General features: G+C 40.7%; 1 protein-coding gene across 4 annotated transcripts in view; it reads right to left on the bottom strand.

Moving 5' to 3' along the window:
* The window catches only part of LOC106086653 (uncharacterized), a 34,455-nt gene extending 9,288 nt beyond the window's left edge, over positions 1-25,167 (bottom strand). Inside the window, exons 1-4 of one of the 4 annotated variants that reach the window (XM_013251404.2) lie at positions 25,089-25,167; positions 7,264-7,592; positions 6,783-7,130; positions 2,633-2,727 (exon numbers count right to left, since the gene is read on the bottom strand). In XM_013251404.2, the coding sequence (XP_013106858.2) occupies positions 2,633-2,727; positions 6,783-7,130; positions 7,264-7,366 (546 nt within the window). In that variant the 5' untranslated portion in view covers positions 7,367-7,592; positions 25,089-25,167. Of the gene's footprint in view, positions 1-2,632; positions 2,728-6,782; positions 7,131-7,263; positions 7,593-15,450; positions 15,770-25,088 lie in introns of those variants that run through there. The other 3 variants (XM_013251401.2, XM_013251402.2, XM_013251403.2) reach the window with 3 other exon arrangements.
* Between the last annotated feature and the right edge of the window lie 396 nt (positions 25,168-25,563).

The raw sequence follows: 25,563 nt of genomic DNA, 5'->3' as shown, positions 1-25,563 counted from the left end.
TAAACTCAAATTCATAACTATTTTCCAAGAGTAAGTAAAACAAGTAAAAAGGCGTTAAGTTCGGCCGGGCCGAACTTTGGATACCCACCACCTCGGGTATAAATGTAAACCACCTTTCATCAAAATTCGGTGAAAATTTTATACCTTATGTCCCATATGAGTTATATCCAAATATGTTCCGATTTTGACCAAATACTAATAAGTACATTAGCTATATCTAAAAATAAACCGATCTAAACTATATACGACACGGATGTCGAAAAGCCTAACATAAGTCACTGTGCCAAATTTCAGTGAAATCGGATTATAAATGCGCCTTTTATGGGGCCAAGACATTAAATCGATTAAATCGGTCTACATGGCAGCTATATCCAAATCTGGACCGATTTGGGTCAAGTTGCATAAAAATGTCGAAGAGCCTAACACAAAGCACTGTCCCAAATTTCAGCGAAATCGGACAATAAATGCGTATTTTATGGCCCCAAAACCTAAAACCTAGATATCGGTCTATATGGCAGCTATATCTAAATCTGGACCGATCTGCGCGATACTGCAGAAGTATGTCAAGGGGCTTATCTTAACTCACTGTCCCAAATTTCGGCGACATCGGACAATAAATGAGCATTTTATGGGCCCAAAACCATAAATCAAGAAATCGGTCTATGTGACAGCTATATCCAAATCTGAACCGATCTGGACCAAATTGAAGAAAGATGTCGAAGTGCCTAACACAACTCACTGTCCCAAATTTCAGCAAAATCGGATAATAAATGTGCCTTTTATGGGCCTAGCACCATAAATCGGTGGATCGGTCTATATAGCAGCTATATCCAAATCTGGACCGATCGAAGCCAAATTAACGATGAATGTCGATGGGCCTTACACAACTCACTGTCGCGAATTTCAGCGAAATCGGATAAAAAATGTGGCTTTTATGGGCCTTAGACCCTAAATCGGAGGATCGGTCTATATGGCAGCTATATCCAAATCTGGACCGATCTGAGCCAAAATGACGAAAGATGTCGAAGGGCCTAACACAACTCCCTGCCCCAAATTTCAGCAAAATCGGATAATAAATGTGGCTTTTATGGGCCTAAGACCCTAAATCGGCGGATCGGTCTATATGGGGGCTATATCAAGATATAGTCCGATATAGTCCATCTTCGAACTTAACCTGCTTGTGGAAAAAAAAAAAATCTGTGCAAAATTTCAGCTCAATATCTCTTTTTTTAAAGACTGTAGTGTGATTTCAACAGACAGACGGACGGACATGTCTAGATCGTCTTAGATTTTTACGCTGATCAAGAATATATATACTTTATAGGGTCGGAAATGGATATTTCGATGTGTTGCAAACGGAATGACAAAATGAATATACCCCCAGCCTTCGGTGGTGGGTATAAAAAAAGCAGTAGCGACGGAAGCATAAGATAATGCTGTTTGATCTAAAAATAGACTATTGTATTTGTTTACCTTTAGCCGCGCACATTATAAACAAGTGATTGGCTGAGTTGGTATCGCATGTGACTAGCAAACCAGAGGACCCATGTTCATACCCCACTGGCGGCTAAAATAAAAACCGAACCCTTTTTAAGGTATTCAAAAAATGAAGAAAAATAGACCTGTTTTCAGTGGTATTTTAGAAGGCAGTATTAACGCACTCTTTCAACAGGGCTTATATAAGTGCTAATCGTAGCAGTGACAGATGATGCCCTATTCTCCAATGACACGCCGTGTAAATTTGAAAGCGAGCGCCTATGCAATTGCAATGCTTCTAAACTTCTTTGCAGGCATTTTTAAAGGCCGACTGCACACCTCTTTTCGCCGCTGGGTGGTTTATCCAGACTCTAAGGCCTCGTTCAGTGTGTCCGTCCGCACATTGTTAAAAGCCCCTTCGATGTCAATGTAAACCGCCAATGTGTACGTTGTGGCGTCGAAGGATTCTTCTATTCAATGCAGGACAGTCTCCATTGACCTTTTTCTTGACATTGGTATGCTTTTTATATTTGAGCATATTTAAATAGTCTATGGCGCTTTCTTGTTATAATCTCCCAGTCTTTTTCTTTAGTTTCTGCCCATAAAGACAACCCGTGCAAAGAACTTGACCAACGTGATCCATAGTGGAGGGTATATACAGGGTGGCTGATGAAAGCCGCTACCAAAAAAAAATGTAATAACTTTTTTTTCTATTTAATAATAATAATTTAATAATTAATTTAATTAATTAATTAATTAATTTAATTAATAATAATTTAATAATTAATTTAATAATTTAATTTAACATGAATAAAAGAAAAATGTATTCCATACACCGAAAAAAAAATGTAGCAATATTCATCATTGTAGCAATATTCATCAGCCACCCTGTATGATTCGGCCCAGCCAAACTTAACACCTGTTAATTTGTTTAACACTTTTGAAGAAATTTATCTTCGAGCATTAAAGTTTTTGTCTATATTGATGATTGTAATTGCATACCTTTTACAAATGAATTTTCAATTAATTGCAGGTTAAATTTAAAAAAAAAACTCGTACATTATTACCGCATCTGCTAAGAAACATATTCATCTTCAACAATTGAGATAATTTCCCATGATTATGAGAAAGATGATGATGATTCTATGGTACCCACCTCTTTTATGTCCGATATGGGCAATTTCAACTTCTTGCGAGGATGACGTTCAAAAACATAGCGCCGACTGGGACATTCTCTTTCGGGACGACTTGCTGTAATTCAATTAAACATCAAAGACAAGAGCAGAATTATAAAAAAATAGAAGATGAAAAAGAAAGAAAACACAACAAGAACACAAATTTCATAATCAAACGAAAAAGAAGAAAAAAAAAATGCCAAGAGGACGCAACGAGTTATTATTGCAGAGCACTGAAATCTTAAGAAGAAGAAAAAAAAAAACAGGTAAGTAAAGATTTTAAGTGGGAAAACCGACAATAGTAAACCCTATGGCATTTGAATTAAATAACTCTTCATTAAAAACAATAGTAGCAATATATGATAGTGTGATGATATGGTCGTAGAGACACTAATGATGCATAATACACCGGTTGTTGTTGTTGTAACAGTGTGTTGTGTTCTATCTTTCGTCTGCTTGATACTGTTGAGTATCCAGATCCAGGAACTCTACGACTAAGATTGGGTGCGTCCACAGGGATCTGGGTCTGAGACGAGTGGGTCTGGCTGGGCAGTTAAACTGGTGAAGTGTGTCGTGTAGTCCCTGGTCACAATCGGGACATACATTCTGCACGTTGGCATCAATCCTTGCTCTGTAGGAATTGAGACGGCTGCATCTGCTTCATTGTAATTGAGCCAGAACTTCTCTGGTATGCCGGGGGGGAGGTCAATTTCTTCAAGGATCACATTAAACCGGTAGCTATCTACAGCATCTGCTACTGTGTCTGCATGAATGTTGTCTAGGTTCGCTTGATACGCCGCTTGATCTAGAGGTTCTCTCTTGTAGCGCTGAATCTCACGCTCTAGATCATGTAGATACTGGGCGGTATTGCTTAGACAGCATTTAGTTATGTCTTCGCAATGGTAGGATCTTTGTTTCCTGATGAAGGTGGTCCACGTGAGAACTGAGGAGACAGCCCGTCGCAGTTCGTAGGGCGGCATTTTGACAGACCTGAATATTATTTCACTGCGTGCCACAAAGTTGACGAGACCACACTGGCGCTGCATAACTTACCACAGACCGGCCAATTTCTTTCTATTTTACGTTGTCAACAAGGTTTGTCAGCACCCCAAGTGCTGCCGGCAAGTGACTTGAGCACCTTGTTTCTACTTTTGACTTTATCTCAAATTGTGGCATGTGAGGAAAATTTGTAAGAGCTGTCAAATGTGACACCAAGTGTTTTGGGACACTTGATGGTCAGAATTGTCATCCCATTGACCATCACTTTCATCTCCCTACGCACCTCATGCGTGTATGTAGTGAACAATGTGGCTGAAGATTTGGTGGCAGATATCTTCAAATTTCTTGCAGCGAAATAAGAGGGTAGTTCGTTATGGGCGAAGTTTAACCTGTCACAGATGTCAACAAAGGGTGGGGGCTTGATGTCATGATCGTACAATCGTCCACATATGATATGATCACTATGCTGTCTGGAGGGGTTGGAATGAAGTATAGAGGTTAAACAGCGCCGGAGATATCATATCGGCTTGGGGAAACCCCGGTTTCATTCTAAGGTGATCTCTTGGAGCGAAATAAGCGGCAAATTCGTTGAGGCAGAAGTTTAATCTATCACAGATGTCAACAAACGGTGGAGGACCTGATGCCATGATCGTGTAATTGGCCGCATGTGATAGGTCCAGTGTAACGAGGACCGTCCTATCATATGTCCTGGGCTGATTGAAGACACGGCATATGCATGCGGTGATGGCTTGCAGAGCAGTTGTTGTGATATGAAGTCTTCGAAATCCATGCTGATGCTCGGTGAATGGAAATTCTCCTACGAGGCTCGGCAGGAGTAATGCCTCAAGCGTCTTTGATACTGGCGAGAGAAGGGAGAACGACTCCCCCTTACTTGGATTCTTTCCAGGCTTCAGTAGCGGGATCACTCTGCCCATCTTTTTGACATTTGACGTTTTGAAGACAGTCGACACCAGGTTGGTACTCGTCTCCAGGTTGATCCAGACTCAGAGTAGAGATTTGGTCGGGTTCCAACGCCTTGGATGTCTTTCGTAACTACGTCCACGGTAATTTGTGATAGCTGTTCGTCGTCTCAAAGACCACGGAGACGACGAATGGCTCTGCTCCTAGTCCTGTCACTCTTGGGATGCACAATAAATTGACGGTTGAACAACCTGGCGCACCTCTTCGGATCAGACAAGGTTATGTCGCAAAAAGTGACTGAGTTCCTATCGTCCCGCCTACCTGGGTTCTAGAGTGACTTAACAGTAGACCACAGCTTGCCTAAATCGGTACCAAAGTTACATTGTTCCAAGTGTTCCAGCCACAAATTCCGCTCATTTTCGTTGACTACCCTGTTAATTTTCAGATTTAGCTCGATGATTCTGGGTTTAGTGGAGTTCGTGTAACGAATCCCATTACGCTCGTTTGCGAGTTCTAATGTATGCGCTGGAAAATGGGGTCGCATTTGGGGTATTCGACCGGCTGGTATAAAGCGAGCGGATGCTGCATTAATGATGTCTCCGAATTTCCTCTCGGGAACTTGTACATCCGAGGCTGGTGTCAGTTCACTGAAGCCGAGATGGGTGTAGTCTCTGAAGCCGACCCAATCGGTCTTCTTTTGATTGATAAACATTCGGCTCTCAGAGGTTATGAAGTCGGGTGGTCGGTCGATGGTGAGAATTGTCTGATCCCAAAGAAGTGACGGTTTGTCAGCTTTTATCACGTCGGGGGGTCACGTAGGTCACAGTACCTTGCAAAATATTCGGTATGATTATACTCCCATAGTGACGTTAGGCCAGAGCAAGATTGGAAATGTACCCACTCCATGCACCTAACCGATACCGACCGATGATGGAGGCAGTTCTGGCAAACCGAACAGAACCAGGGTCCGGGGTTCTTTTCAATCCCGGAACAGAAGCGCGCGTAGAAGGCACTCTGGGATATGCCTCTCCCATGTCGTAAAGCTTGAGACAAGGACGAACACATACACTAAGGAGGCAGTCCTTGCCGATGAAGGAATCCTTCGGGTCAATCCAGTGCATACAACCGGCTGTCATGGGATGGATGGGTTCTTCTTGTTTTCATCGGGTGACAGCTAAGTGGCTTTATGAATATTTTTATGTTGAAATTTGGTGCTACTAACTACCATGTTTTTTGCTGCGGCGAAACCTATCAGCCTCAACCCATTACTGGAGTTTAAACTTTCCGACTGTTGGACCGCTGTCTGCTGTCCTTCCCTATCTTCACATTAAAATCTCCCAGAACGATTTTAATATCATGGATGGGGTAGCGGTCATATTCTCTCTCTAAGCGCTCTTTGAAAATATCCTTGATCTACTCGTCCATGTCTTCCGTCGGGGCATGGGCATAAATAAGGCTGATGTTGAAGAATTTGGCTTTTATGCGGATTGTGGCTAGCCTCTTATCCAACGGAGTAAGGCTGGATGCAAGGTATTTCAATCTCCGACTGTCCACAAATCCACAGCCACATTTATGCCTCGTGTTATGGCAGCTATAGTGTAGTTCGTCACCGTTTGGTGTTGCAGTGACGCCATTCCCACTCCTTCGAACTTCCTGTAAGACGGTAATATCTGCTTTGTACTCCTATAATACATCCGCCAGCGCGTATAATGCAGGTTCTCTTCAGAGAGTGCGGAAATTCCAGGTGCATATCCGCAAATTATGGTCCTTTTTTCGTTTGCATGGGTCGTCAACGTTAGGGGGTCCGTTTTTACTTTTTTGCCATCTTAGAATAATAGTAAAAACTTTTCTTTTTGCAAAGATCTCTTTCCGGAAGACCTCCTTTCGAAAGAAGTCCTTTCGGAAGAACTCCTATCGGAAGAAGTACTTGTGGAAGACCACTATAAACCAGGTGTTTAATGATATTTCGCAAAAATTGTCCTATCTAGCTTAACTTCTTCTATGACTATGGCTACAAAGACGGAAAGACGGAAAATAGATGGGCCGCTTATTCAACTTTTGAAATGATTTTATACCCCTAAAGATAACTCGTTGCCCTTCCTTACTTGATGTTGCATATAAATCCTTTAAGCTATAACACCCTTTCCTTCAGTAGCTACGTATACCAGCTACAATCATGAGACCTCCTCTGTCTTTAGAACCCATACTTACATGTCAAACAAATCTCATTGAAGTGCACACTGTTTGGCACCAACATCAAACTGCCAATGCCCTCTGGTCCAGCCTGTTCGGATGTTAGGTAGCACAATGACTCTTCGTATTCCATGTTGCCGCCAAATGCTGTAATCCGACTGCCCGGCTGGAAATCAAAACTAGTGCAGGTACGCACCAGATTATTGGTGCCAGTGCGATCACGCAAGCACAAGTCCTGACATTTCTCTAGAACGCGAAAAGGCGGTGCTGTGTCGCGCACCACATCATCATCGTACCCTTGAAGTTGTTGATTTGGCAGACGCTCGTAGAGAACACGTCCTAGGCCATTCTTACAAGTGGTTTGAGCTGCAATGATTTATAGACCAACCAAATGGTAGCCCCCCCCAAAAAAAAAAGCCATTATTAATAACCAACGAATGATATCGTCGCTGCAGATAGTCGCTGAATGATGACGGTGCGATGATAAATGCATACTCACCATAAATCTCTTGGAAACTTAAACTAAGGATGGAGGCTACTAATAGAATTATGGTTGGTTTCTTTGGTTTCATTGTCATTATCATCATAACCCACATAGTCATGATTCGGTTTGGTTTGCTTTTTAACTGCAAGACTTCATGTAAACGGCAAAGTATGCGATTGAATTTCAAATATTTGGGCCTTCTGTTGCTTCCCTTTCTTGCTTTGGTATTCACTCTCTGGTAGTAGTTTTGCGGTGAATGTGGGGGGAATGATTGTGCTGTGGCTAACGCTGCAACATGATTCCTTAATCCTGATAAGATGATGGTGGTAGCCAAAAGCCTGCCGCTGAAATGAAAGGAAAAATGGATCAGTAATGCTGTTGCTTTTTCAGGAGGGTATGTGGTATAACCAGGGAAGTGACAAATTATAGTCATTTTGATACATTGATACCAAAAGTAGAACAAATTCCAAGCGAATGTTTTTATATCCTTCACAAAGGCATGGGGGTGGGAAAAGGGGGAATACGTATCTTGTCATTGCGTTTGCAAAACCTAGAAATGTTGATCTGAGACCCTATAAGGTATATATATACCTAATAATACAATATTGTCTTGCCAATCTAAGTCAATCTAGCCATGTCCGTCCCTCTATCTGTGTGGAGAAATGACGGTAGTAGTCCAACGAATACAGATATCAACTTTAAATTTTGCGCATATAATTTTTATTGATACACTTCATTGGGGATTGCAAATGAGCCATATCGGACCAGATTTTGATATGGCGCGCATATGAAATGGTCCTTCGATTTGACTTATATTGACCCTAGAAGCCTCATTGTTTCCTATTGAGCTGAAATTTAGTTGAGAAGTATGTATTGGGTTGCCCAAAAAGTAATTGCGGATTTTTTAAAAGAAAGTAAATGCATTTTTAATAAAACTTAGAATGAACTTTAATCAAATATACTTTTTTACACTTTTTTTCTAAAGCAAGCTAAAAGTAACAGCTGATAACTGACAGAAGAAAGAATGCAATTACAGAGTCACAAGCTGTGAAAAAATTTGTCAACGCCGACTATATGAAAAATCCGCAATTACTTTTTGGGCAACCCAATAATTTCGTCAAACCTATCCAGATATATGGAACAAACACACGTTGTCTTTATACCTTACACCACTACTGTGGTACAGGGTATTATAACTTAGTGAATTAGTTTGTAACACCCAAAAGGAAAAGAGATAGACCCATTGATAAGCATACCGATCGACTCAGAATCACTTTCTGATTCGTTTCAGCTATGTCCGTATGTCCATGTTAATTTGTGTTCAAACTACAGGTCGCAATTTTCATCCGATCGTCTTCAAATTTGGTATAGACATGTTTTTCGACCTAGAGACAAATCATATTGAAATTGGAAAAAATCGGTTCAGATTTGGATATAGCTACCATATATATTTTCGTCCGATTTGCAGTAATACTGCAATAAAATGTCATTTTCATAACTGATTCTCTCGAAATTCGGCAGAAAAGATTTTCTTATGACTCCCGACATTACAGGTGAATTTTATAGGAATCGGTTCAGATTTGGATATAACTCCCATATATATGTTCGTCCGATTTGCAGTAATAATGCAATAAAATGGTCAGTTGTTAACCGATTCTCTCGAATTTCGGCAGGAGGGATTTTCTTGTGACTCTCGACATTGGTGAATTTCGTAAAAATCGGGTCAGATTTATATATAGCTCTCATATATGTATAGCCCGATTTTAACTCTTGGAGTCACTGTAAGCGCATTTATTGACGATTCTCTTCCCAAAACTTTGCACAACGCCTTCCTCGACGACTTCCACAATATCTATAAAGTTAATTCGAAATCGGTTCAGATTTAGATATAGCTTCCATATATATGTTCGTCCGATTTGCAGTAATAATACAATAAAATAATAAAACAATAAAATAGTAGTAACCGATTCCCTTGAAATTTGGCAGGAAGGATTTTCTTATGACTCTTGACTCTTGTAGAAATCAGTTCGGATTTAGATATAACTCTCATATATGTATATCGCCTGATTTTCACTTTTAGAGCCACTGCAAGCGCATTTTTTGATCAATCTTGCCAAAATTTTGCACAAAGCTTTTCTCGACAAGTACCACATTATCCGAGAAGTTTGCTCGAAATCGGTTTAGAATTAGATATAGCTCCCATATATATGTTCGTCAAATTTTGGGTAATTTACAATAATGTGGTACGGATTGTTTAATAACCCATCTAAAAACATCCGGCGAGGTCCATCAAAATTGATTCAGAATTAGTCATAGCTCCGACTTTGTACCTATAGGGTAGGTGTAGGGTATTATAAAGTCGGCACCGCCCAATTTTTATCTTTCCTTGCTGGTTTATATATAAGAAGATCATGTTGTGAACTATCTTGAGCCGCTGCGGTGATTTAACCCAAGAAAGCTCTAACCTTATGCGATTTTTTGAAATTGTTGCACAATGACCGCCAAATATGGTCCCAATCGGTCCAAAGGGGGTAAATGTACCTCATAGGGCGCTACTCCGATTTCGCTGAAATTTGGTATGTAAATGTGGGTTTTCACCGGAAATACGAATCTGTGGTCGGTTTTTGTGGCAAAGGCCCGTGGATCGCCCCAGTGGCCGGAAACCCCCTTAGATAGAAAGTACTCCAACTTTTTTTTATGCATATTAATCGAAGATCCTTCCCGGGAAAGTTGAAATATTTGTAATCTACGCGTTAATACCTTTCGTTTGATATCCATATTGCCCGGGTTGCAGAACTTCACATTGAGGAGGGCTTATGACTCTTAGGGGTTCCGCGGGCCTTTGCCCCAAAAACGAACTTCGGATTCATGTTCCTAAACTCAATCCACATCTACATACCACATCTCAGCAAAATCCGAGGTGCATCTTATGGAGAGCATATTTACACCTTTTGGACCGATTGGGGCTACATTTGGCGGTCATTGTGCAATATTTCAAAAAATCGCATACGATTTGAGCCTTTTTGAGACTTGAGTTAAATCACCCCAGCGGCTCAAGAAGGTCCATAATCCGATCTTCTTATATATAAATGTCAACATGTGTTTGTACCGTTAGATATAGGTCTAACGGAACCGAATTTCTTCAATTTTCAAAGATTGTGTAGGATGGCTTTATAATTTTTGGGTAGAAAAGTAGGGGGTGGACACTCCTTTTTAGCATACAAACACCATCTATAGTAAAAAATAGGCCGATCGTTAAAATATGGGACTCAGATTAAAGGTATTTGGAACTTAGGTTAGGTTAGATTAGGTTGATAAGAGGGTGCAGACATTAATCCGCCCCAAGTCACTATGGACATACACCTTAGCCAGTAACCGACTTGTGCGCTCTAAAAACTAAAAAGTAACCCCGAAAAAGAAAATTTTAAGTTAGGAATTCCGTGCTACTTACAAAATCCCTAATTGTTTTCCATACCACTCTCCTAAGTTGGTTTATGTCTGGTATAGTGTCCCCACCTAAGTACTAGTATCTGTTGGCCGCGAAAGTCGGGCAATAACATAGGAAATCCTCCAACGTCTCGTCTTGTTGTCCTATGTGTCCCGTTTTGACACCAAAAGCCATGTCTCCTTACTGCTTTTCAGTAAACAGCAGTCTTAAACAGATCTCAGTGTCTGGGTTCTCAATGTAGACCCCCAGGCCCACTCTGTCCTCTAGCTTTGATCCATCCGTGTAACATGATCTTCCAGATGACAATACTAGGGTTGCGTCCATCCAAGACTGTGCCACTGGCAGCAGTGCCTCGTACTCGATATCAAGGTTCATCTCAGGTAGCCGATCGGAAATAACTTCCATTTCTTCTAGGTTTCCTATCGTCGCCTCGATTATACCGCGATGGTATGAGCTGCTCCCATCTTCAACCCATTCTCCCATCGCCTTAAGTCTCGTAGCCGCAGTGGCTGCCTCAAGTTCTCTGAACTTGTTGTATGGTCCTTATGTTGCACTTTCCATAGCAGTCCACGAAACAATTGAGGCGTAAGTATGTATTGTTCTAATCACGCTTCTGTAGAGCAAATGGACTATTCTCGGATTCAGGCCCCATTTAGAGCTTGCGGCCCGTTTAAATAGTGCCCAACATCTGTGAGCCTTCTCAGTATGCTCCTGAATGTGACACTTCCAATTAAGTTTTCTATCCAAGATTACTCCTAAGTATTTGACCTTGTCAGATATCGAAATCGGTTTGATTGAGGAAACGTGGTTCGTTTAATTGGCCTATCTTCGTTTTCCTCCTGAACAGGCATATTCCTGTCTTCTCTGGGTTAACACTGAGACCCCTGGGTCTAACCCAGTCATATGCCATATGTAAGACCCTTTCGGCCCTTCTGCATAGCTGGTTCGGATCCTTACCCCTAAGAAGGACTCGGTCCACTCAAAGGACCCGGTTCACCTGGTGCTGGCCTAAGGATTTGATCAATGTGACGGTCTACACATTGTTAAACGCCCCCTCGATGTCAATGCAAACCACCAATGTGTACGTCTTGGCATCGAAGGATTCTTCTATATCATGAACAACCTGGTTCAGGGCGGTCTTCACCGACCTTTCCTTAACATATGTAGTCATGCTGCCTGTATCGGAGCAATTTGCTGGATACGCTCCATAGTTTTGTGTAGAAAGAACTTAAAGTTTAAAGGTCTATAGGCCTTTAAGCCTTACCGGGCTTGAGTATAAACACGACCTGCTAGGCTTTCGGAGTATAGGCAAGTCTTATGCACATTGTGAATATAGCGGACAGATGTGGTGCTAGATATACTGGATGGACAGACAAAGAGATATCGTTAAATCAATAATATCTGTTCGGAAACGGTGTTACAAATAATGAATAATTCCAAGTCCTTTGATTGTGGATATAGTCGAATGCCCAGGAAATAATCGGGGATTCGAAAACTCAAAATTCACTTTTTCTAATGAAGCGAAATCTAGTCTTTAAAGGTTTTTTTTATATATCTTCTTCTTCTTCTTATATATAAATAAAAATATATATAAAAATCAATTTGTGTTTGTCAGTTTGCTGAACCGATTTTCTTGAAATTTTCACTGATGTTGCATAATGATCCCGTGGTGAAAATAGGGTACTACATTTTTTGATATCTGAAGGGGGAGCGGACCCTCCCCCTTGCCCTAATTTTCAGAAACGTCAAATCTCGGAGATGGGTGGTGCGATTTAACCGAAATTTTGTGTGCTCTCTTAAAGTAACCTAAAAACAAAAATTTGGTATCCAAATTTCGGGTGGGGTACCTGGGGGGCCGCCCCACCCCAAAGCCTACAACATTTTATATATAAAAATCAAATTGTGTTTGTTTGTATATTCCTTATAGACTCAGAAACGGCTGAACCGATTTTCTTGAAATTTTCACTGATGTTGCATAATGATCCCGTGGTGAAAATAGGGTACTAAATTTTTTGATATCTGAAGGGGGACGGACGCTCCCCCTTACCCAAATTTTCAGAAACGCCAGATCTCGGAGATGGGTGGTGCGATTTAAGCGAAATTTTGTGTGCTCCCTTATAGTAATCTACAAACAAAAATTTGGTATCCAAATTTCGGATAGAGTACCTAGGGGCGGGACCCAACCCCAAAACCTACCAAATATATATTTAGACCAATCACGACAATATGGGACTCATATGAATGGTATTTAAGATTAGAAAACGTATATGATATCCAATTGTCGGATCAAGTGTTTGGGGGACCACCCCAACCCCCAAAACACCCCTAAATCAGACATATTTACCCACCATGGTAATATGGGACTCAAATAAAAGGTATTTGCGAGTTAAATACGAATTTGATATCCAAATGTGGGACCAAGTTTCTGGGGGTCCACCCTTTCCCCAAAACACTCCCCCAATCATGACTTATTTACTGACCATGGCAATATGGGGCTTAAATAAAAGCTATTTGAGTGTAGAATACGTATCTGATATCCAAATGTTGGACCAAGTATTTGGAAGGCCGTCCCTCCCAAATTTACGACCATAGCAATATGGGACTCAAATGAAAGGTCTTTGGGAGTATAGCACGAATTTTATATCAATATTCGGGATAGTGTCTATCCACCCCCATAACACCACCCACATAGTAAGTATTTGCTGACCATTGCACTATGGGGCTCAAATAAGAGGTATTTTAGAGTAGGACACGAATCTGATATATATTTTCAAGGTTGAGTCACTGAGTGGCCGCCCCATCCCCCAAAACACCACCTAACCGGTCATGTTTGCCGACTATGGCAATATGGGGCTCAAATGAAAGGTATTTGGGAGTAGACCACGAATCTGATATCAACATTCAGGACCAACTCTCTAGGTGGTGGGACACCATAAAAACCCCCAAATATGGACGTATTTGCTCACCAAGACAATTTGGGTCTTCAGGACAGTGGAGCTCGATACTGAAAGCTTTTAGGGTCCATACCCAAAACCAGACATATTTGCTGACTTTTGCAATAAGGGGTTTAAATGAAAGCTATTTGAGATTAGAAAACGAGTTTGATATCTGACTTCGAGGTCAATGGCCATATGGGGTTCAAATAAATGATGTATAGATATATGAGAATACAGCACGTTGCTGATATATTTTCAGGGCTTAGTTTTTGGGGGGCCATCCCTCAACCCAAAACACCCCTAAATAGGGCACATTTACCGACCATGTCAATGTGGGGCTCATATGAAAGGTATTGGGGAGTAGAGAACGAAATTGATACCCACTTTCGGGACCTGGGGGTCTACCCCTTTCCGAAAATAGACCACAAACAGCAATTTATTGCGGACCATCACAATATGCTGCTGAAATAAAGGTATTTGGGAAAGTAGAAGGCCACCGTAGCGCAGAGGTTAGCATATCCGCCTATGACGCTAAACGCCTGGGTTCGAATCCTGGCGAGACCATCAGAAAAAATTGTCAGCGGGGGTTTTCCCCTCCTAATGTTGGTAACATTTGTGAGGTACTATGTCATGTAAAACTTCTCACCAAAGAGGTGTCGCATTGCGTCACCCCGTTCGGACTCGGCTAAAAAATGGAGGTCCCTTATCATTGATGTTAAACTTGAATCGGACTGCACTCATTGATATGTAAGAAGTTAGCCCCCCCCTGTTCCTTAGTGGAATGTTCATGGGCAAAATTAGCATTTTTGCCAGTAGAATACGAATATCCAAATGTGGGACCATGTATTTGGGGCACCGTGCTCTTTTCCCAAAAAAAATTTGCCGACCATGTCAATGTGTGGTTCAAATGATTTTTTTCCATATAAAGTAAGAGAAGGCGCAGCGGAGCGGGTCCGGTTCAGCTAGTTTTAAATAAAAATTTTAGGTTATTATGATCTTTAGACATTTCTGAAGATACGTATGAATATAACTCATCGCTCCAAGTATAAGAAAAATCTGCCTTTCGTGAGTTCAGATAATTTAGTTATTGTAAACTCGTGCACCATAAACTGGGCAAATGGTTCGGTGACTAATATCAGCCTTTACTTAGACATTTGTTTTTGTAAAAAAAAAAATTTACAAATAATTTCTTTGCATAAAGAATGACATCTAAATGGCCATCACTGTTGGGTCTTTTTTTTTGCTTAGTAGCCCCATTTAATCCGAATTATTAACTCTTGCAAAGAATGACTTCAGCAGCAATCATCGATCATTATGAGTTTTGTAGGACAAATTAATTAGAAATAGTGTTTTTTTTTTTTATTTTAGTTTCAAATCTTTGTTTGTCGAACTCAATTCTAGCAGAATTAATTGGCATCATTTGGGTCCGCGGCAGAACGCTTCAATAAAAATGACCTTAATACGTGGTGGTATGATTCAAAATAGAGTTTAGTTCCATGGAAAACCAAAAAAAAACCAAGAGTTTAACTAAAATTCTAAAACTTTGTTTTTGGCTTTTCAAACGAATCGGAATTTCAAATGAAGTTCATAAAGTGTGGCCATGCGTAACGTGCGTTGCGTTGAATGGTGACAAAGTTTCTGTTCTTTTTTTTTGTAGTTGTTGAGGGGACAAAAACTGACACTGTAGTCCCCCCCCCCACCGGTTAAGGGAGATTGAGGACCCAACACTTGTGGCCATTTGATCTTAATTTACATTTGATCGGCGCCCCCAATCTACTCCACAACTCTAGACATTTGCACACTAACACAAGCACTCACCCACACGCAGACTCACATGGTCGGCAGCGGGGAAATGAACGCAAAATCAGATTTCAACACCGGAAGTGGTTTCCGGTTCTTTGTCACCTCACTTTGGCTTTATAGTTGTTGTGGTATTCTAGCTGGTTGTTGTTTTTATGGTTTAACCAAAATATTTGCGCCTGTTTTAGCCAAAAGTATGAGTGCGAGTATTAACGAGTTCAACCTTTTTTTCAGAGTTTTTCTTTTTTTCAAATAATTTCAAGTTTTTTTTATCACACAACTCAAGCAAACGAACTTTCATTTGGATAGATTTGTAATGTGCTCGAAAGTGTTTGTAGCGAAAAACTAAATTTGAAATTTTCTACTCGAAACAGTTAATGAGAGTAGGGATTATTTTGAATAATTTTTGTTGAATTTCTACATGTAATGGCGAGAACACTTTGTAGTTTTGTAGCTTGATGTCGACATTGGCATTCGCTTTGGCGGGTTTTTTTTTTGAGTTGCATTTTCACTCCCCCAATTGTTCTGCAATTGAGAATTCATTTTAATTGTTATTTAAATTATTTGGTTTTATTGATACTTGTTGTTGTTACTGTGGTTTGGAGGTTTTGGGATGTAAATGTGTTGGCTAGCCGGTTTGCCGGCCACAATTTTTCTGGCTGAGGGGGAGGCTGAAAATTGGATTGACTCTGAGATATTCAGGGTGCATATCATTAACATTAAGCCCTTGCATTTGAAGTGGGGCCAATTGCATATGCAGGTTGCAATAAATAGAAAATAATATCAAGCAACAAAAGGGGGGGGGGGGGGGGGGGGGCGGTATGGGACAGTGTCAAAGTTAAGCTTAATATTGTAATTAGAACCCCACCATAGGTGGTGGGCGAGTGGTATTTTAATGTCGTCATTCTGTTTGTAGCACCTCGAACTATTGGTCTTAGACCGTATAAAATTCATTTCATTTGGACCACCGTAGCTCAGAGGTTTTTACTATTCCTTTGTTTCTCATAGTAGTTCTCATAGTTCTCCGGGGGCGGGTTACTGGCCCAGCGCCCCAACCGCATGGCTTTTGTGGGATTGCACATGTATCCCTCGTTGTGACGAGCCGCTTGCTCCAAGATGCGACGCTCGCCTCCAACCGCCCCTAACCTGGGAACAGATGCTGATGTTGGCCATTGGTTATTTGAAGGCGCCCATAACTCGCCTTGTCATCGTTCTCGGAGATTTAAATGCGAAGAAAGGGAAGGAAGACATCATTGGTCCAACAGTCCGAAAGCTTAGCTTCCACGAGATAACGTCCAGTAATGGAATGAGGCTGATAGATTTCGACGAGGCAAAAAATATGGTAGCACACGATCAAAAAATAAGGATACAATTTGATCACGTTGTGATAGATGGAAGGCATTCATCTAGCGTGTTAGATGTACGATCGATCCGAAAGCGAATATAGATTCGGATCATTACCTTGTTGCAGCAAAGGTTCGCACCTGTTTGAACATGGCGAGGAAAGTACGATCCAACACTGTACGGAAGCTCGACATTGGAAAGCTGCAAACACAACAGATGGCAGCGGCATACTCCACTCGACTGAGCCGACTGCTTGATGAAAGCACTCCTTGTTCCGAAGATATAATGGCGCAGTGGCAAACTATTGTCCACTCCATGGAAAATGCCGCGAAATCCGTACTTGGGTACCGGAAGCCTCCTTCAAGAAACACATGGTACGACCAAGACCAAGATTCTACTGAAGCCAAGAATGCGGCATATAGAGCAACCCTGCAGTCTATAGCAACGCCAGATGAAGGAGAGGTATCGGGAGAAAAGGTGAGAGGTGAAATGTCTATTCCACAGAAAGAAAAAGGAAATGGAAAGACGTGAGTGTGAGCGAATTGAGATGTACAGGAGTCAGAATGAAGTTCGGAAATTCTACCAAAGAATTAAACATCAAACTGATGGCTTTGGTGCAGGCACATCCTTCTGCAGAGACAAAGAAGAAAATCTGGTAACTGACGCAGATAGCATGCTGAGGATATGGAAAGAACATTTTACCCAACTGCTAGTGTCTGGAGGTCACCGTGTCGGAGGCCACCGTAGCGCAGAGGTTAGCATGTCCGCCTATGACGCTGAACGTCTGGGTTCGAATCCTGGCGAGATCATCAGAAAAAATTTTCAGCGGTGGTTTTCACCTCCTAATGCTGGCAACTTTTGTGAGGTACTATGTAACTAGGTGACACTTTTCTCAAAAGAGGTGCGGACTCGGCTTTAAATAGGAGGCCCCTTATCATTGGGCTTAAACTTGCATCGGATTGCACTCATTGATATGTAAGAAGTTTGCCCCTGTTTCTTAGTGGAATGTTCATGGGCAAAATTTGCAATTTTGCTAGTGTCCGACTTTGTCAGCGAGGAGGATACCTACCGCAGAACCAATCAATGATGATGGTATAGAATGTTTACCTCCTAGTCAGAATGAGGTCCAAGTAGTAGTGACCCGACTGAAGAACAACAAGGCAGCAGGAGCCGACGGGTTACCTGCTGAACTATTTAAGATCGGTTGCGACACCCTGATAGGGCGTAGGCATCAGCAATCTGGCTAGAAGAATGCATACCCAATGATTGGAACCACAGCATACTATGTCCCGTACCCAAGAAAGGAGACAAGATGGAATATGGCAACTATAGAGGAATAATAATAACTGCCCATCGCATGCAGGATACTCTCGAGCGTACTGTGGGAAAGATTATAATTGGGCTCTATCAATGCGGCTTTAGACCTGGTAAATCCACTATCGACCATATATTTACACTGCGCCAAATCCTGGTAAAGACCCGAGAAGGACAAATCAACACCTACCATCTCTTTGTTGACTACAAAGCCGTTTTCGATACGCCTTTACGTTCAAGCCATATCTGAGTTTGGTATCTCTGAAAAATTAATAAAATATGCAGGATGGCACTTGCTGATATGCGTTTCTCAGTAAGAATAGGAAAGAATCTTTCCGAACCATTCAATGCCAAACGAGATTTCAGACAAGGAGACTGCCTATCGTCTGATCTCTTTAACATCCTGCTGGAGAAGATTATAGGAGATGCAGATGTGAATAGATATGGCACACTTATCACAAGAGAACACATGCTATTCGCCTATGCCGACGACATCGACATCATAGGTCGGTCACCGGAAGTAGTAACTGCAGCCCTTGAAAGAATTGAAAGAGAGTCAGTGAAAATGGGTCTGGCAGTAAATGGAGATAAGACGAAATGGATGGTTTAAACTCCCAAAAAGCCGTACACAACCGAGCAGATAAAGAAAATGGAGAAAGTTGGGAACCACAACTTTGAGATAGTCAACATCTTTATCTACCTCGGCGCTGCCGTAACCGAAACGAAAGACTGGCAAACAGATGCTACTTTGGATTATGTAATCAGTTTAGCAACAAGGCCACCTCTCGACAGACGAAGATTACACTATACAAGACACTGATACTACCCGTGTTGTTATGTGGTTTTGAGGCATGGGTACTTGTGGAAGCAGATGAGGCAGTGCTTGGAGTATTTGCGAGAAAGATTCTTCGTAAAATATATGGACCAGTTTGCGTTAACGGAGAATATAGGCGACGTATGAACCACGTGCTGTATGACGACGATTGTCAGAATGGATGAAGAAGTTCCAGCAAAGAAGCCTTTTGAAGGCAAACATGGTGGTATACGCAAACCGGGAAGACCAAAAGCCCGATGGAAAGATCAAGTGGTGGGAGACAAAGATCGCAAAAGATCGAGGCGCTTGGAACGCTATTCTACGGTCGGCTAGTTGAACAAATGTTCTATCATAGCCAATTAAAGTAAAGTAAGCGCAGAGGTTAACGTATCCGCTTCTGATGCTGTGTCATACTGAGATGTTAGTATGTCCACCTTTGACGCCGAACACGTGAATTCAAATCCGGCGAGGACGAAAACCAGCAGTGGTGTCCACAGATTCCAGTTCCTCTAGAATGTGAAGGTAGTTCCTAGTCTCGCAAGCTCATCCGCTTTACAATTCCCTGGTATATCTCTGTGGCCCCTCAACCAGAACAGGTGAATATTGAACTGTTTAGGCATCTCGCTGAGAGATCTGCGACAGCCGAGGGCGGTTTTTTAATTGAGAAATACGTTGTCCTGTGATTTAATGACTGCCTGGCTGTCTGAGAAGATATTTGTCAGGTACAGATAGATAAATTGCGGGTCCCATGACATAAATATAAGGGAGAAAGTGGCACAGGGCACTCCACAGGGAAGCATTTTATCGCCACTCCTATGATCACCATAAATGGCCTATTATGGATGCTGACTGAGGAGGGATTTGAACCCGTCTGTTACAGAGACGATGTTATAGTACTTCTTAAGGGTAAGGATCTAAACCAGCGGAAGGGCCGAAAGGGTCTTGCAAATGGCATACGGCTGGGCTAGACCTAGGAGTCTTAATGTTAACTCAGATAAGACCGAAATCTGCTTGTTCATGAGGAAGACAAAGATGTGCCAATTTAACCCTTCACGTTTCCTCAATAGAACAATTTCGATATCTGACAAGGTCAAATACTTAGGAGTGATCTTGGACAAGAAACTGAATTGGAAGTGTCATATTCAGGAGCGTGCCGAGAAGGCGCACAAATGTTGGCTCGAAATGGGGCCAGAATCCGAGGATTGTCCACTGGCTCTATAGGAGCGTGATTAGACCGTTACTTACCTACGCCTCGGTAGTTTGGTGGACTGCGATGGAGAAAAAGTGCAACATAAGGACCATGCAATAGGTTAGAGAATATGTTGTCTTGGCATAGGCGGAGCGACGAGGACCACGCCCACTAGGGCATTGGAGACTATTCAAGATACTCCAGCCATTGATATACAGATTAAGTGTGAGGCAGCCATTGCGGCTATGAGACTTAAGGCGATGGGAGAATGTATAGATGATAGGAGCAGTTCACACCATCGCAGTATAATCGAGGTGACGATAGGAAACTTGGAAGGAATGGAAGAAGTTTCCGATCGGATACCTGAGACGACACTTAAGGTCGAGTTCGAGGCACTGCTGCCATCTGCAGAGTCTTGGATTGACGGAACCCTACTATTACCATCTGGAATATCATGTTACGTGGATGGATCAAAGGTAGAGAACAGAGTGGGCTTGGGGATCTACATTAAGGTCCCAGGGACTGAGATCTGTTTTAGACTGCCTGACAATAATACGGCCCAGTAGGCGGAGATCTGAGCGATCACGGAATGCATGAGGTGGTGTGGTGTTAACGCGAGGACGACGAGTGAGAACATCTTTACAGATAGTGAAATTGCCATAAAGCCAATAACAACCAGGACGGACGCTTTCTCTGAGAATGGCAAATCCGCATCTTTTGCTTGCTGGGCCATAACGGAGTAAGGGGGAATGAAAGGGCAGACAATTTGGCGGTGAAGGCCAACGGGTCGACGCCGTCCGAGCCCACTCCCTTGGGCGATGAATGCAACCCTGTGGAACAGCGAAAACAGGTCGGTAGGATGGCGAAAATCCAATGGGGGGTTCCAGATCGTGAGAAGACGAGGCTTTTACTGAAAGAAAGCAAGCAGGTAGGTAGTAGTAGTATTATAACAGGACACATTGGACTACGAGCTCTCTTGGCATGTGGGGAAGATGATGAGACGTTGGAGCATTTCCATTGTCTTTGCCCGGCTTTCGTGGCTAACAGACACCGGCTCCTAGATGGGATAGAAAACCAGACATAAACCAACTAAGGGCCGTGATATGAAAACAATTAAGGATTGTGTAAGCAGCACGGAATTTCTGACTTAACTTTTCTTTTTCAAGGTTACTATTTAGTATTTAGAGCGCACGATAAGGCGATTACTGGCTTTGGTGTATGTCCATAAACATGGGGCGGATTAATATCCGCACCCTCTTTTCAACCTAAAATAACCTATGTTAGTTGTCGTTATGACATTATATCTTAGCCATTGCATCACTTCTTTAATTGCAAGGTTATCCGCTTGATACACACTGCAAAGCCCACCTGGTCGTCTAGTTTGGAACCATCCGTGTAAAAGTCTATGTAACTTCTATTACCAGGGATATCGTAGTTCCAATCGGTTCTATCAGGAATAGTGGTACAGTACTTTTTAATCAAAAAGCGATTCCGGCAGGATGTAATCCACACTGCCTAGAACATCGGGGATTTTATCATGGATAACACAGTATCCGAGCCGCCACATAACCAAAGAGAAAACTTCTTTAGACTCACATCAATGGTCGCAGCAATTTGTCTCGCCACAATGTTCGGAGGCATTAGGTGTATCATTAAATTCAGTGCATCAGATAGTGTCCTCAGTGCGGCTGTGATGCACAAACAAGCCATCCTTTGGATCCGGTTGAGTATTGTACAGTAGGTGGACTTTTGAAACGCCGTTCACCAGGCCACTGTTTGACAACTGCGGTACATACCCACTGCATGACATGCGGTTTAAACCCCCCAACTTTTGCCAATGGTTGTCTTGGGAGTAAGAAAGGCAAGAGATGCCTTTCTTGCCCTTTCCAAAATTTTGGATTTGAAGATTAATTTCCTGTCCAGTAAAACTCCCAGGTATTTTGCGCTTTCTGTAAATGGATCATTCTCTCCTAATGATCATTCTCTCTGTAAATGGATCATTCTCTCCTCCCAAGTAGACAGATGCCACTTTAGGTAACTTGTATCTCCTGCTGAAAAGAACTACAATACTTTTGTCTTGCACAGATTTACGCGCAAACCACTTTCGTTAGCTCACTTTGCTGTGGGACGTAAAGCTACCTGAAGTAAATCTCTAACAGTGCTGGGAAATGTTCCCCTAACAGCATAAGCGACCACTTTAACAACTTTTTCTATGGAAAAATATTATATTGTTAATGGCTATATACCAAAGTAGAGCAGACAATACACCTCCTTGGGGTGTTCCTCTGCTGACCCATCTTTTTAGATCTACAGATCCCAAGCCTGTCGTAGTGGAACCTTTAGTAAGCAAGTTATTGATAAACTTTCTAACGGTAGAGTTGATGCGTAGAAACTCCAAATCCTTCATGATTGAGGTCGGTTTTACATTATTGAAAGCACCTTCAATGTCAAGAAATGCTACCATTGTATATTCCTTGACAGCGAGAGAATCCTCTATGTAGCCGACCTTGTCGTGAAGGGTTGTTTCAGTATATTTACCTTTACTATATGCACGCTGCTGCCGCGACAGGCGATATATATTTCTTAAGATATATTTCTATCAACCACTTATAGTTTTCAGCATAAAGGTTGACAGACTAATAGGACGAAAATTATTCGCTTTCGTGAGGTAAAGTTTTCCTGCTTATGGAATGAAAATGACCTTCGTGTCCCTATATCCCACAGGTATATACGACTTGCTTATGTCAGCAGAGTATATCTCCCTAAGCCAATCTTTCGAACACAGCTTGTAATTTAACTGGTTATACATCATCAGGGCCTGGCGACTTAAAGGTGTCGAAACTTTTTATCGCTCAAAGGATTTTCGGCTCAGACACAATTTCCCTCACAACCTAAGACGAATGCAAACCAGTGACAACCTCTTCTAGAGCTACGTTGTTCGTTGGAGAGTTTCCCGGGAAATGTGTGTCAAGGAGTAGTATAAGGTTTTCCTCACTATACTCAACCAAATTTGTTATTCAAAACAGCAAAAATGTTTGCTAAAACAGCAGTTTTTGTCTGCTGAAAATGGGAAAGCAGACATTACTGCTGTTTCAGTAAACATTTTTGCTGTTTCAGCAAACATTTTTGCTGTTTTGAATTACAAATTTGGTTGAGTGTAGTGAGGATTAGCAAACATTTCTTACTGCTATTTCAACTAACAATTACTTTTTGATTACTTTAGGTTTTTTTTTAGAGTTTTGCTGGAAGAAGTGATTTTAATTTGTGAAATTTTAGTGTAAAAAAGCTACCTAATCCATCCATTGGTAAACATTACGGAATATGACTGAGTTAGCTCGCATTTTTTTTATTGCTCTACTAATGTGCATATAACTGGCATGGCATTTTGTATTAAAATTTAAAAAAAGGTTATGAAAAGTATACATTCAGTTGTGATTATTAACATCCACTGAATATCTATTTTTTCTTCTAACATCCCCTTCATTATTAAGCAGCAGTCATTTTCAGCAAACAACGGACTTTTCAGCGGTAAGCCTGCTACTCCGATATTGCAGTACTACTGCTGTAATAGCAGAACTACTGGTACAATAGCAGTAAAATTAAATTTGCAATTTTATTGATTGTTGCATTGCATTGATGTTGCTTTTTTATAAATCGATCTCTTGATTTTTATTATTCATTTTCATTTGAAATATAGGTGATGGGAACTAAACGATAGTATCGATGCTATCGACATCTATTATGAGAAATATTGAAAATATCGATTGTTGTGAATATCATTAGTTTGCCAGCTCTAATAGCAGCCTTAGCATGGTCATAAGGAGTAAAGTTATTTTGGGCCGCTTAAAAAAATCCAAACACTTTATTCTACACTTGGAATATGAGTAGATATTTCGACCAAAGGGCATCACATCGTATGTTCGTGCTCAAAACATCAAAAGAGTCTGATTGCTCAATATTCATATCGTCGATACATAATTGTAGTGAGTCAGCAAATCGTTTGTGTGATAAAAAAACTGCATTATATCATTCGTAAATTAAAGTCTACTCTATTCATATGATTCCTCTTGAAAATGTCAAATTTTCAGAAGACTCTGTCTGTAGTCGAATGAATATGAATGACATAAAGCTCTCATCTTTCATACAGTTCTTGTCGAATGTTATGTTAATGCCTTTTGTGTTCTGAAATATGAAGTGTATTAAAATTGGTCCAGGTTTTACCCGGCATATTCCAATGTATTTGGTTTTATTATATTTGTATAAACCAATATTAAAACTTCCTATTGTATTTTGTACATATGCATATATGAATCCATTATAACAACAATTTCTAAAAGGTTCCGTTATTCATCATTAATTTTACTGAAGGTGTATCAGATTTTAACAAATCTGCTACCGTTAAGATCCGACTTCTGCTTAGAGCCGAGCTATAATCCTCATCACAAGTTCAATTTCAATTAATTATGGTTTAGTTATTATAGCTCACATTTATCTTCTTTTCAGTTAATGTGTATTGTATCATATTTGAAAGAGTTCAAAAAATGTTAAGCACTTCGAAATCCGTCGCTTGGGAAAAACACAATTTATGAAGTAATCACAGAATGGTTGAATCCTTTTTTTTTGGAAATTTTTAAAATCGTTAAAGGAAATGATTGGGACTATATTAGGTTATATTGAAATATATTTTCTTTTACTGTATATATTAATGAGATCAAGTATTCGGTTAGTTGGTTAAGTTGAACTTGCACTTTGTCCACAATTTTAAGTTCACTTAGAGTTGAGTTGAAATGTTTTTTTAGTTCAGCATTTATAAAAGTTTTTATTGGTAATGTTTGGGAGACACTAAACGTTTGATTGAATTAAAATATAATATTGTGATGAAATTACTAACATTTAATTTTATATTCAATTTAACCTTTTTTTCAATCTCATTGTTTCACCTTAGTTTTTGGATAAGTTTTCCAAACTTTATTTAATTTTCTTATAAACACTTACATTTTTTATTTTGTAACTATCAATTATAAGTTATCCTTTGGTTCTTGAAGTTTCAATGTGTTTTTTTTTTAAGAAGAAAATTTCTTTTTTAATAATTTTTTAATTCGGTTTCTTTGTGATTTGTTTTTAATTTTCTAAATTTTGTTATTATTAAACATGCACTTAAACTTTTAAAGTTTCAAGGATATTCGCATATATCCTTTCGATTTTTTTATTTACTCTTCAATAGAATCTCTTTTTCCACTTGTACTAAATTCGAATTAAGAAAAACGCGTTTAGTGTGAGAGTAAAACTCGACTGATCGTTGGGGAATTTCGCGTTGAACTGAAATTATTGTCCATCAAGAATGTTAATAAACTCCAATGGTAGAGCCATTTCAACTACATAATGGAGGAAAATCCATAATCAAAATTATTGCTGCCATTCGAAACAAAGGTAACAAAAACATCGACCACCACCACTACCACCAACGCAA

This window comes from Stomoxys calcitrans, chromosome 5 (genome assembly GCF_963082655.1).
Source record: "Stomoxys calcitrans chromosome 5, idStoCalc2.1, whole genome shotgun sequence".
In the NCBI taxonomy this organism is placed as follows: Eukaryota; Metazoa; Arthropoda; class Insecta; order Diptera; family Muscidae; genus Stomoxys; species Stomoxys calcitrans.
The sequence above is the reverse complement of the archived record's forward strand: the minus strand, read 5'-3'. Positions and strand labels throughout refer to the sequence as shown.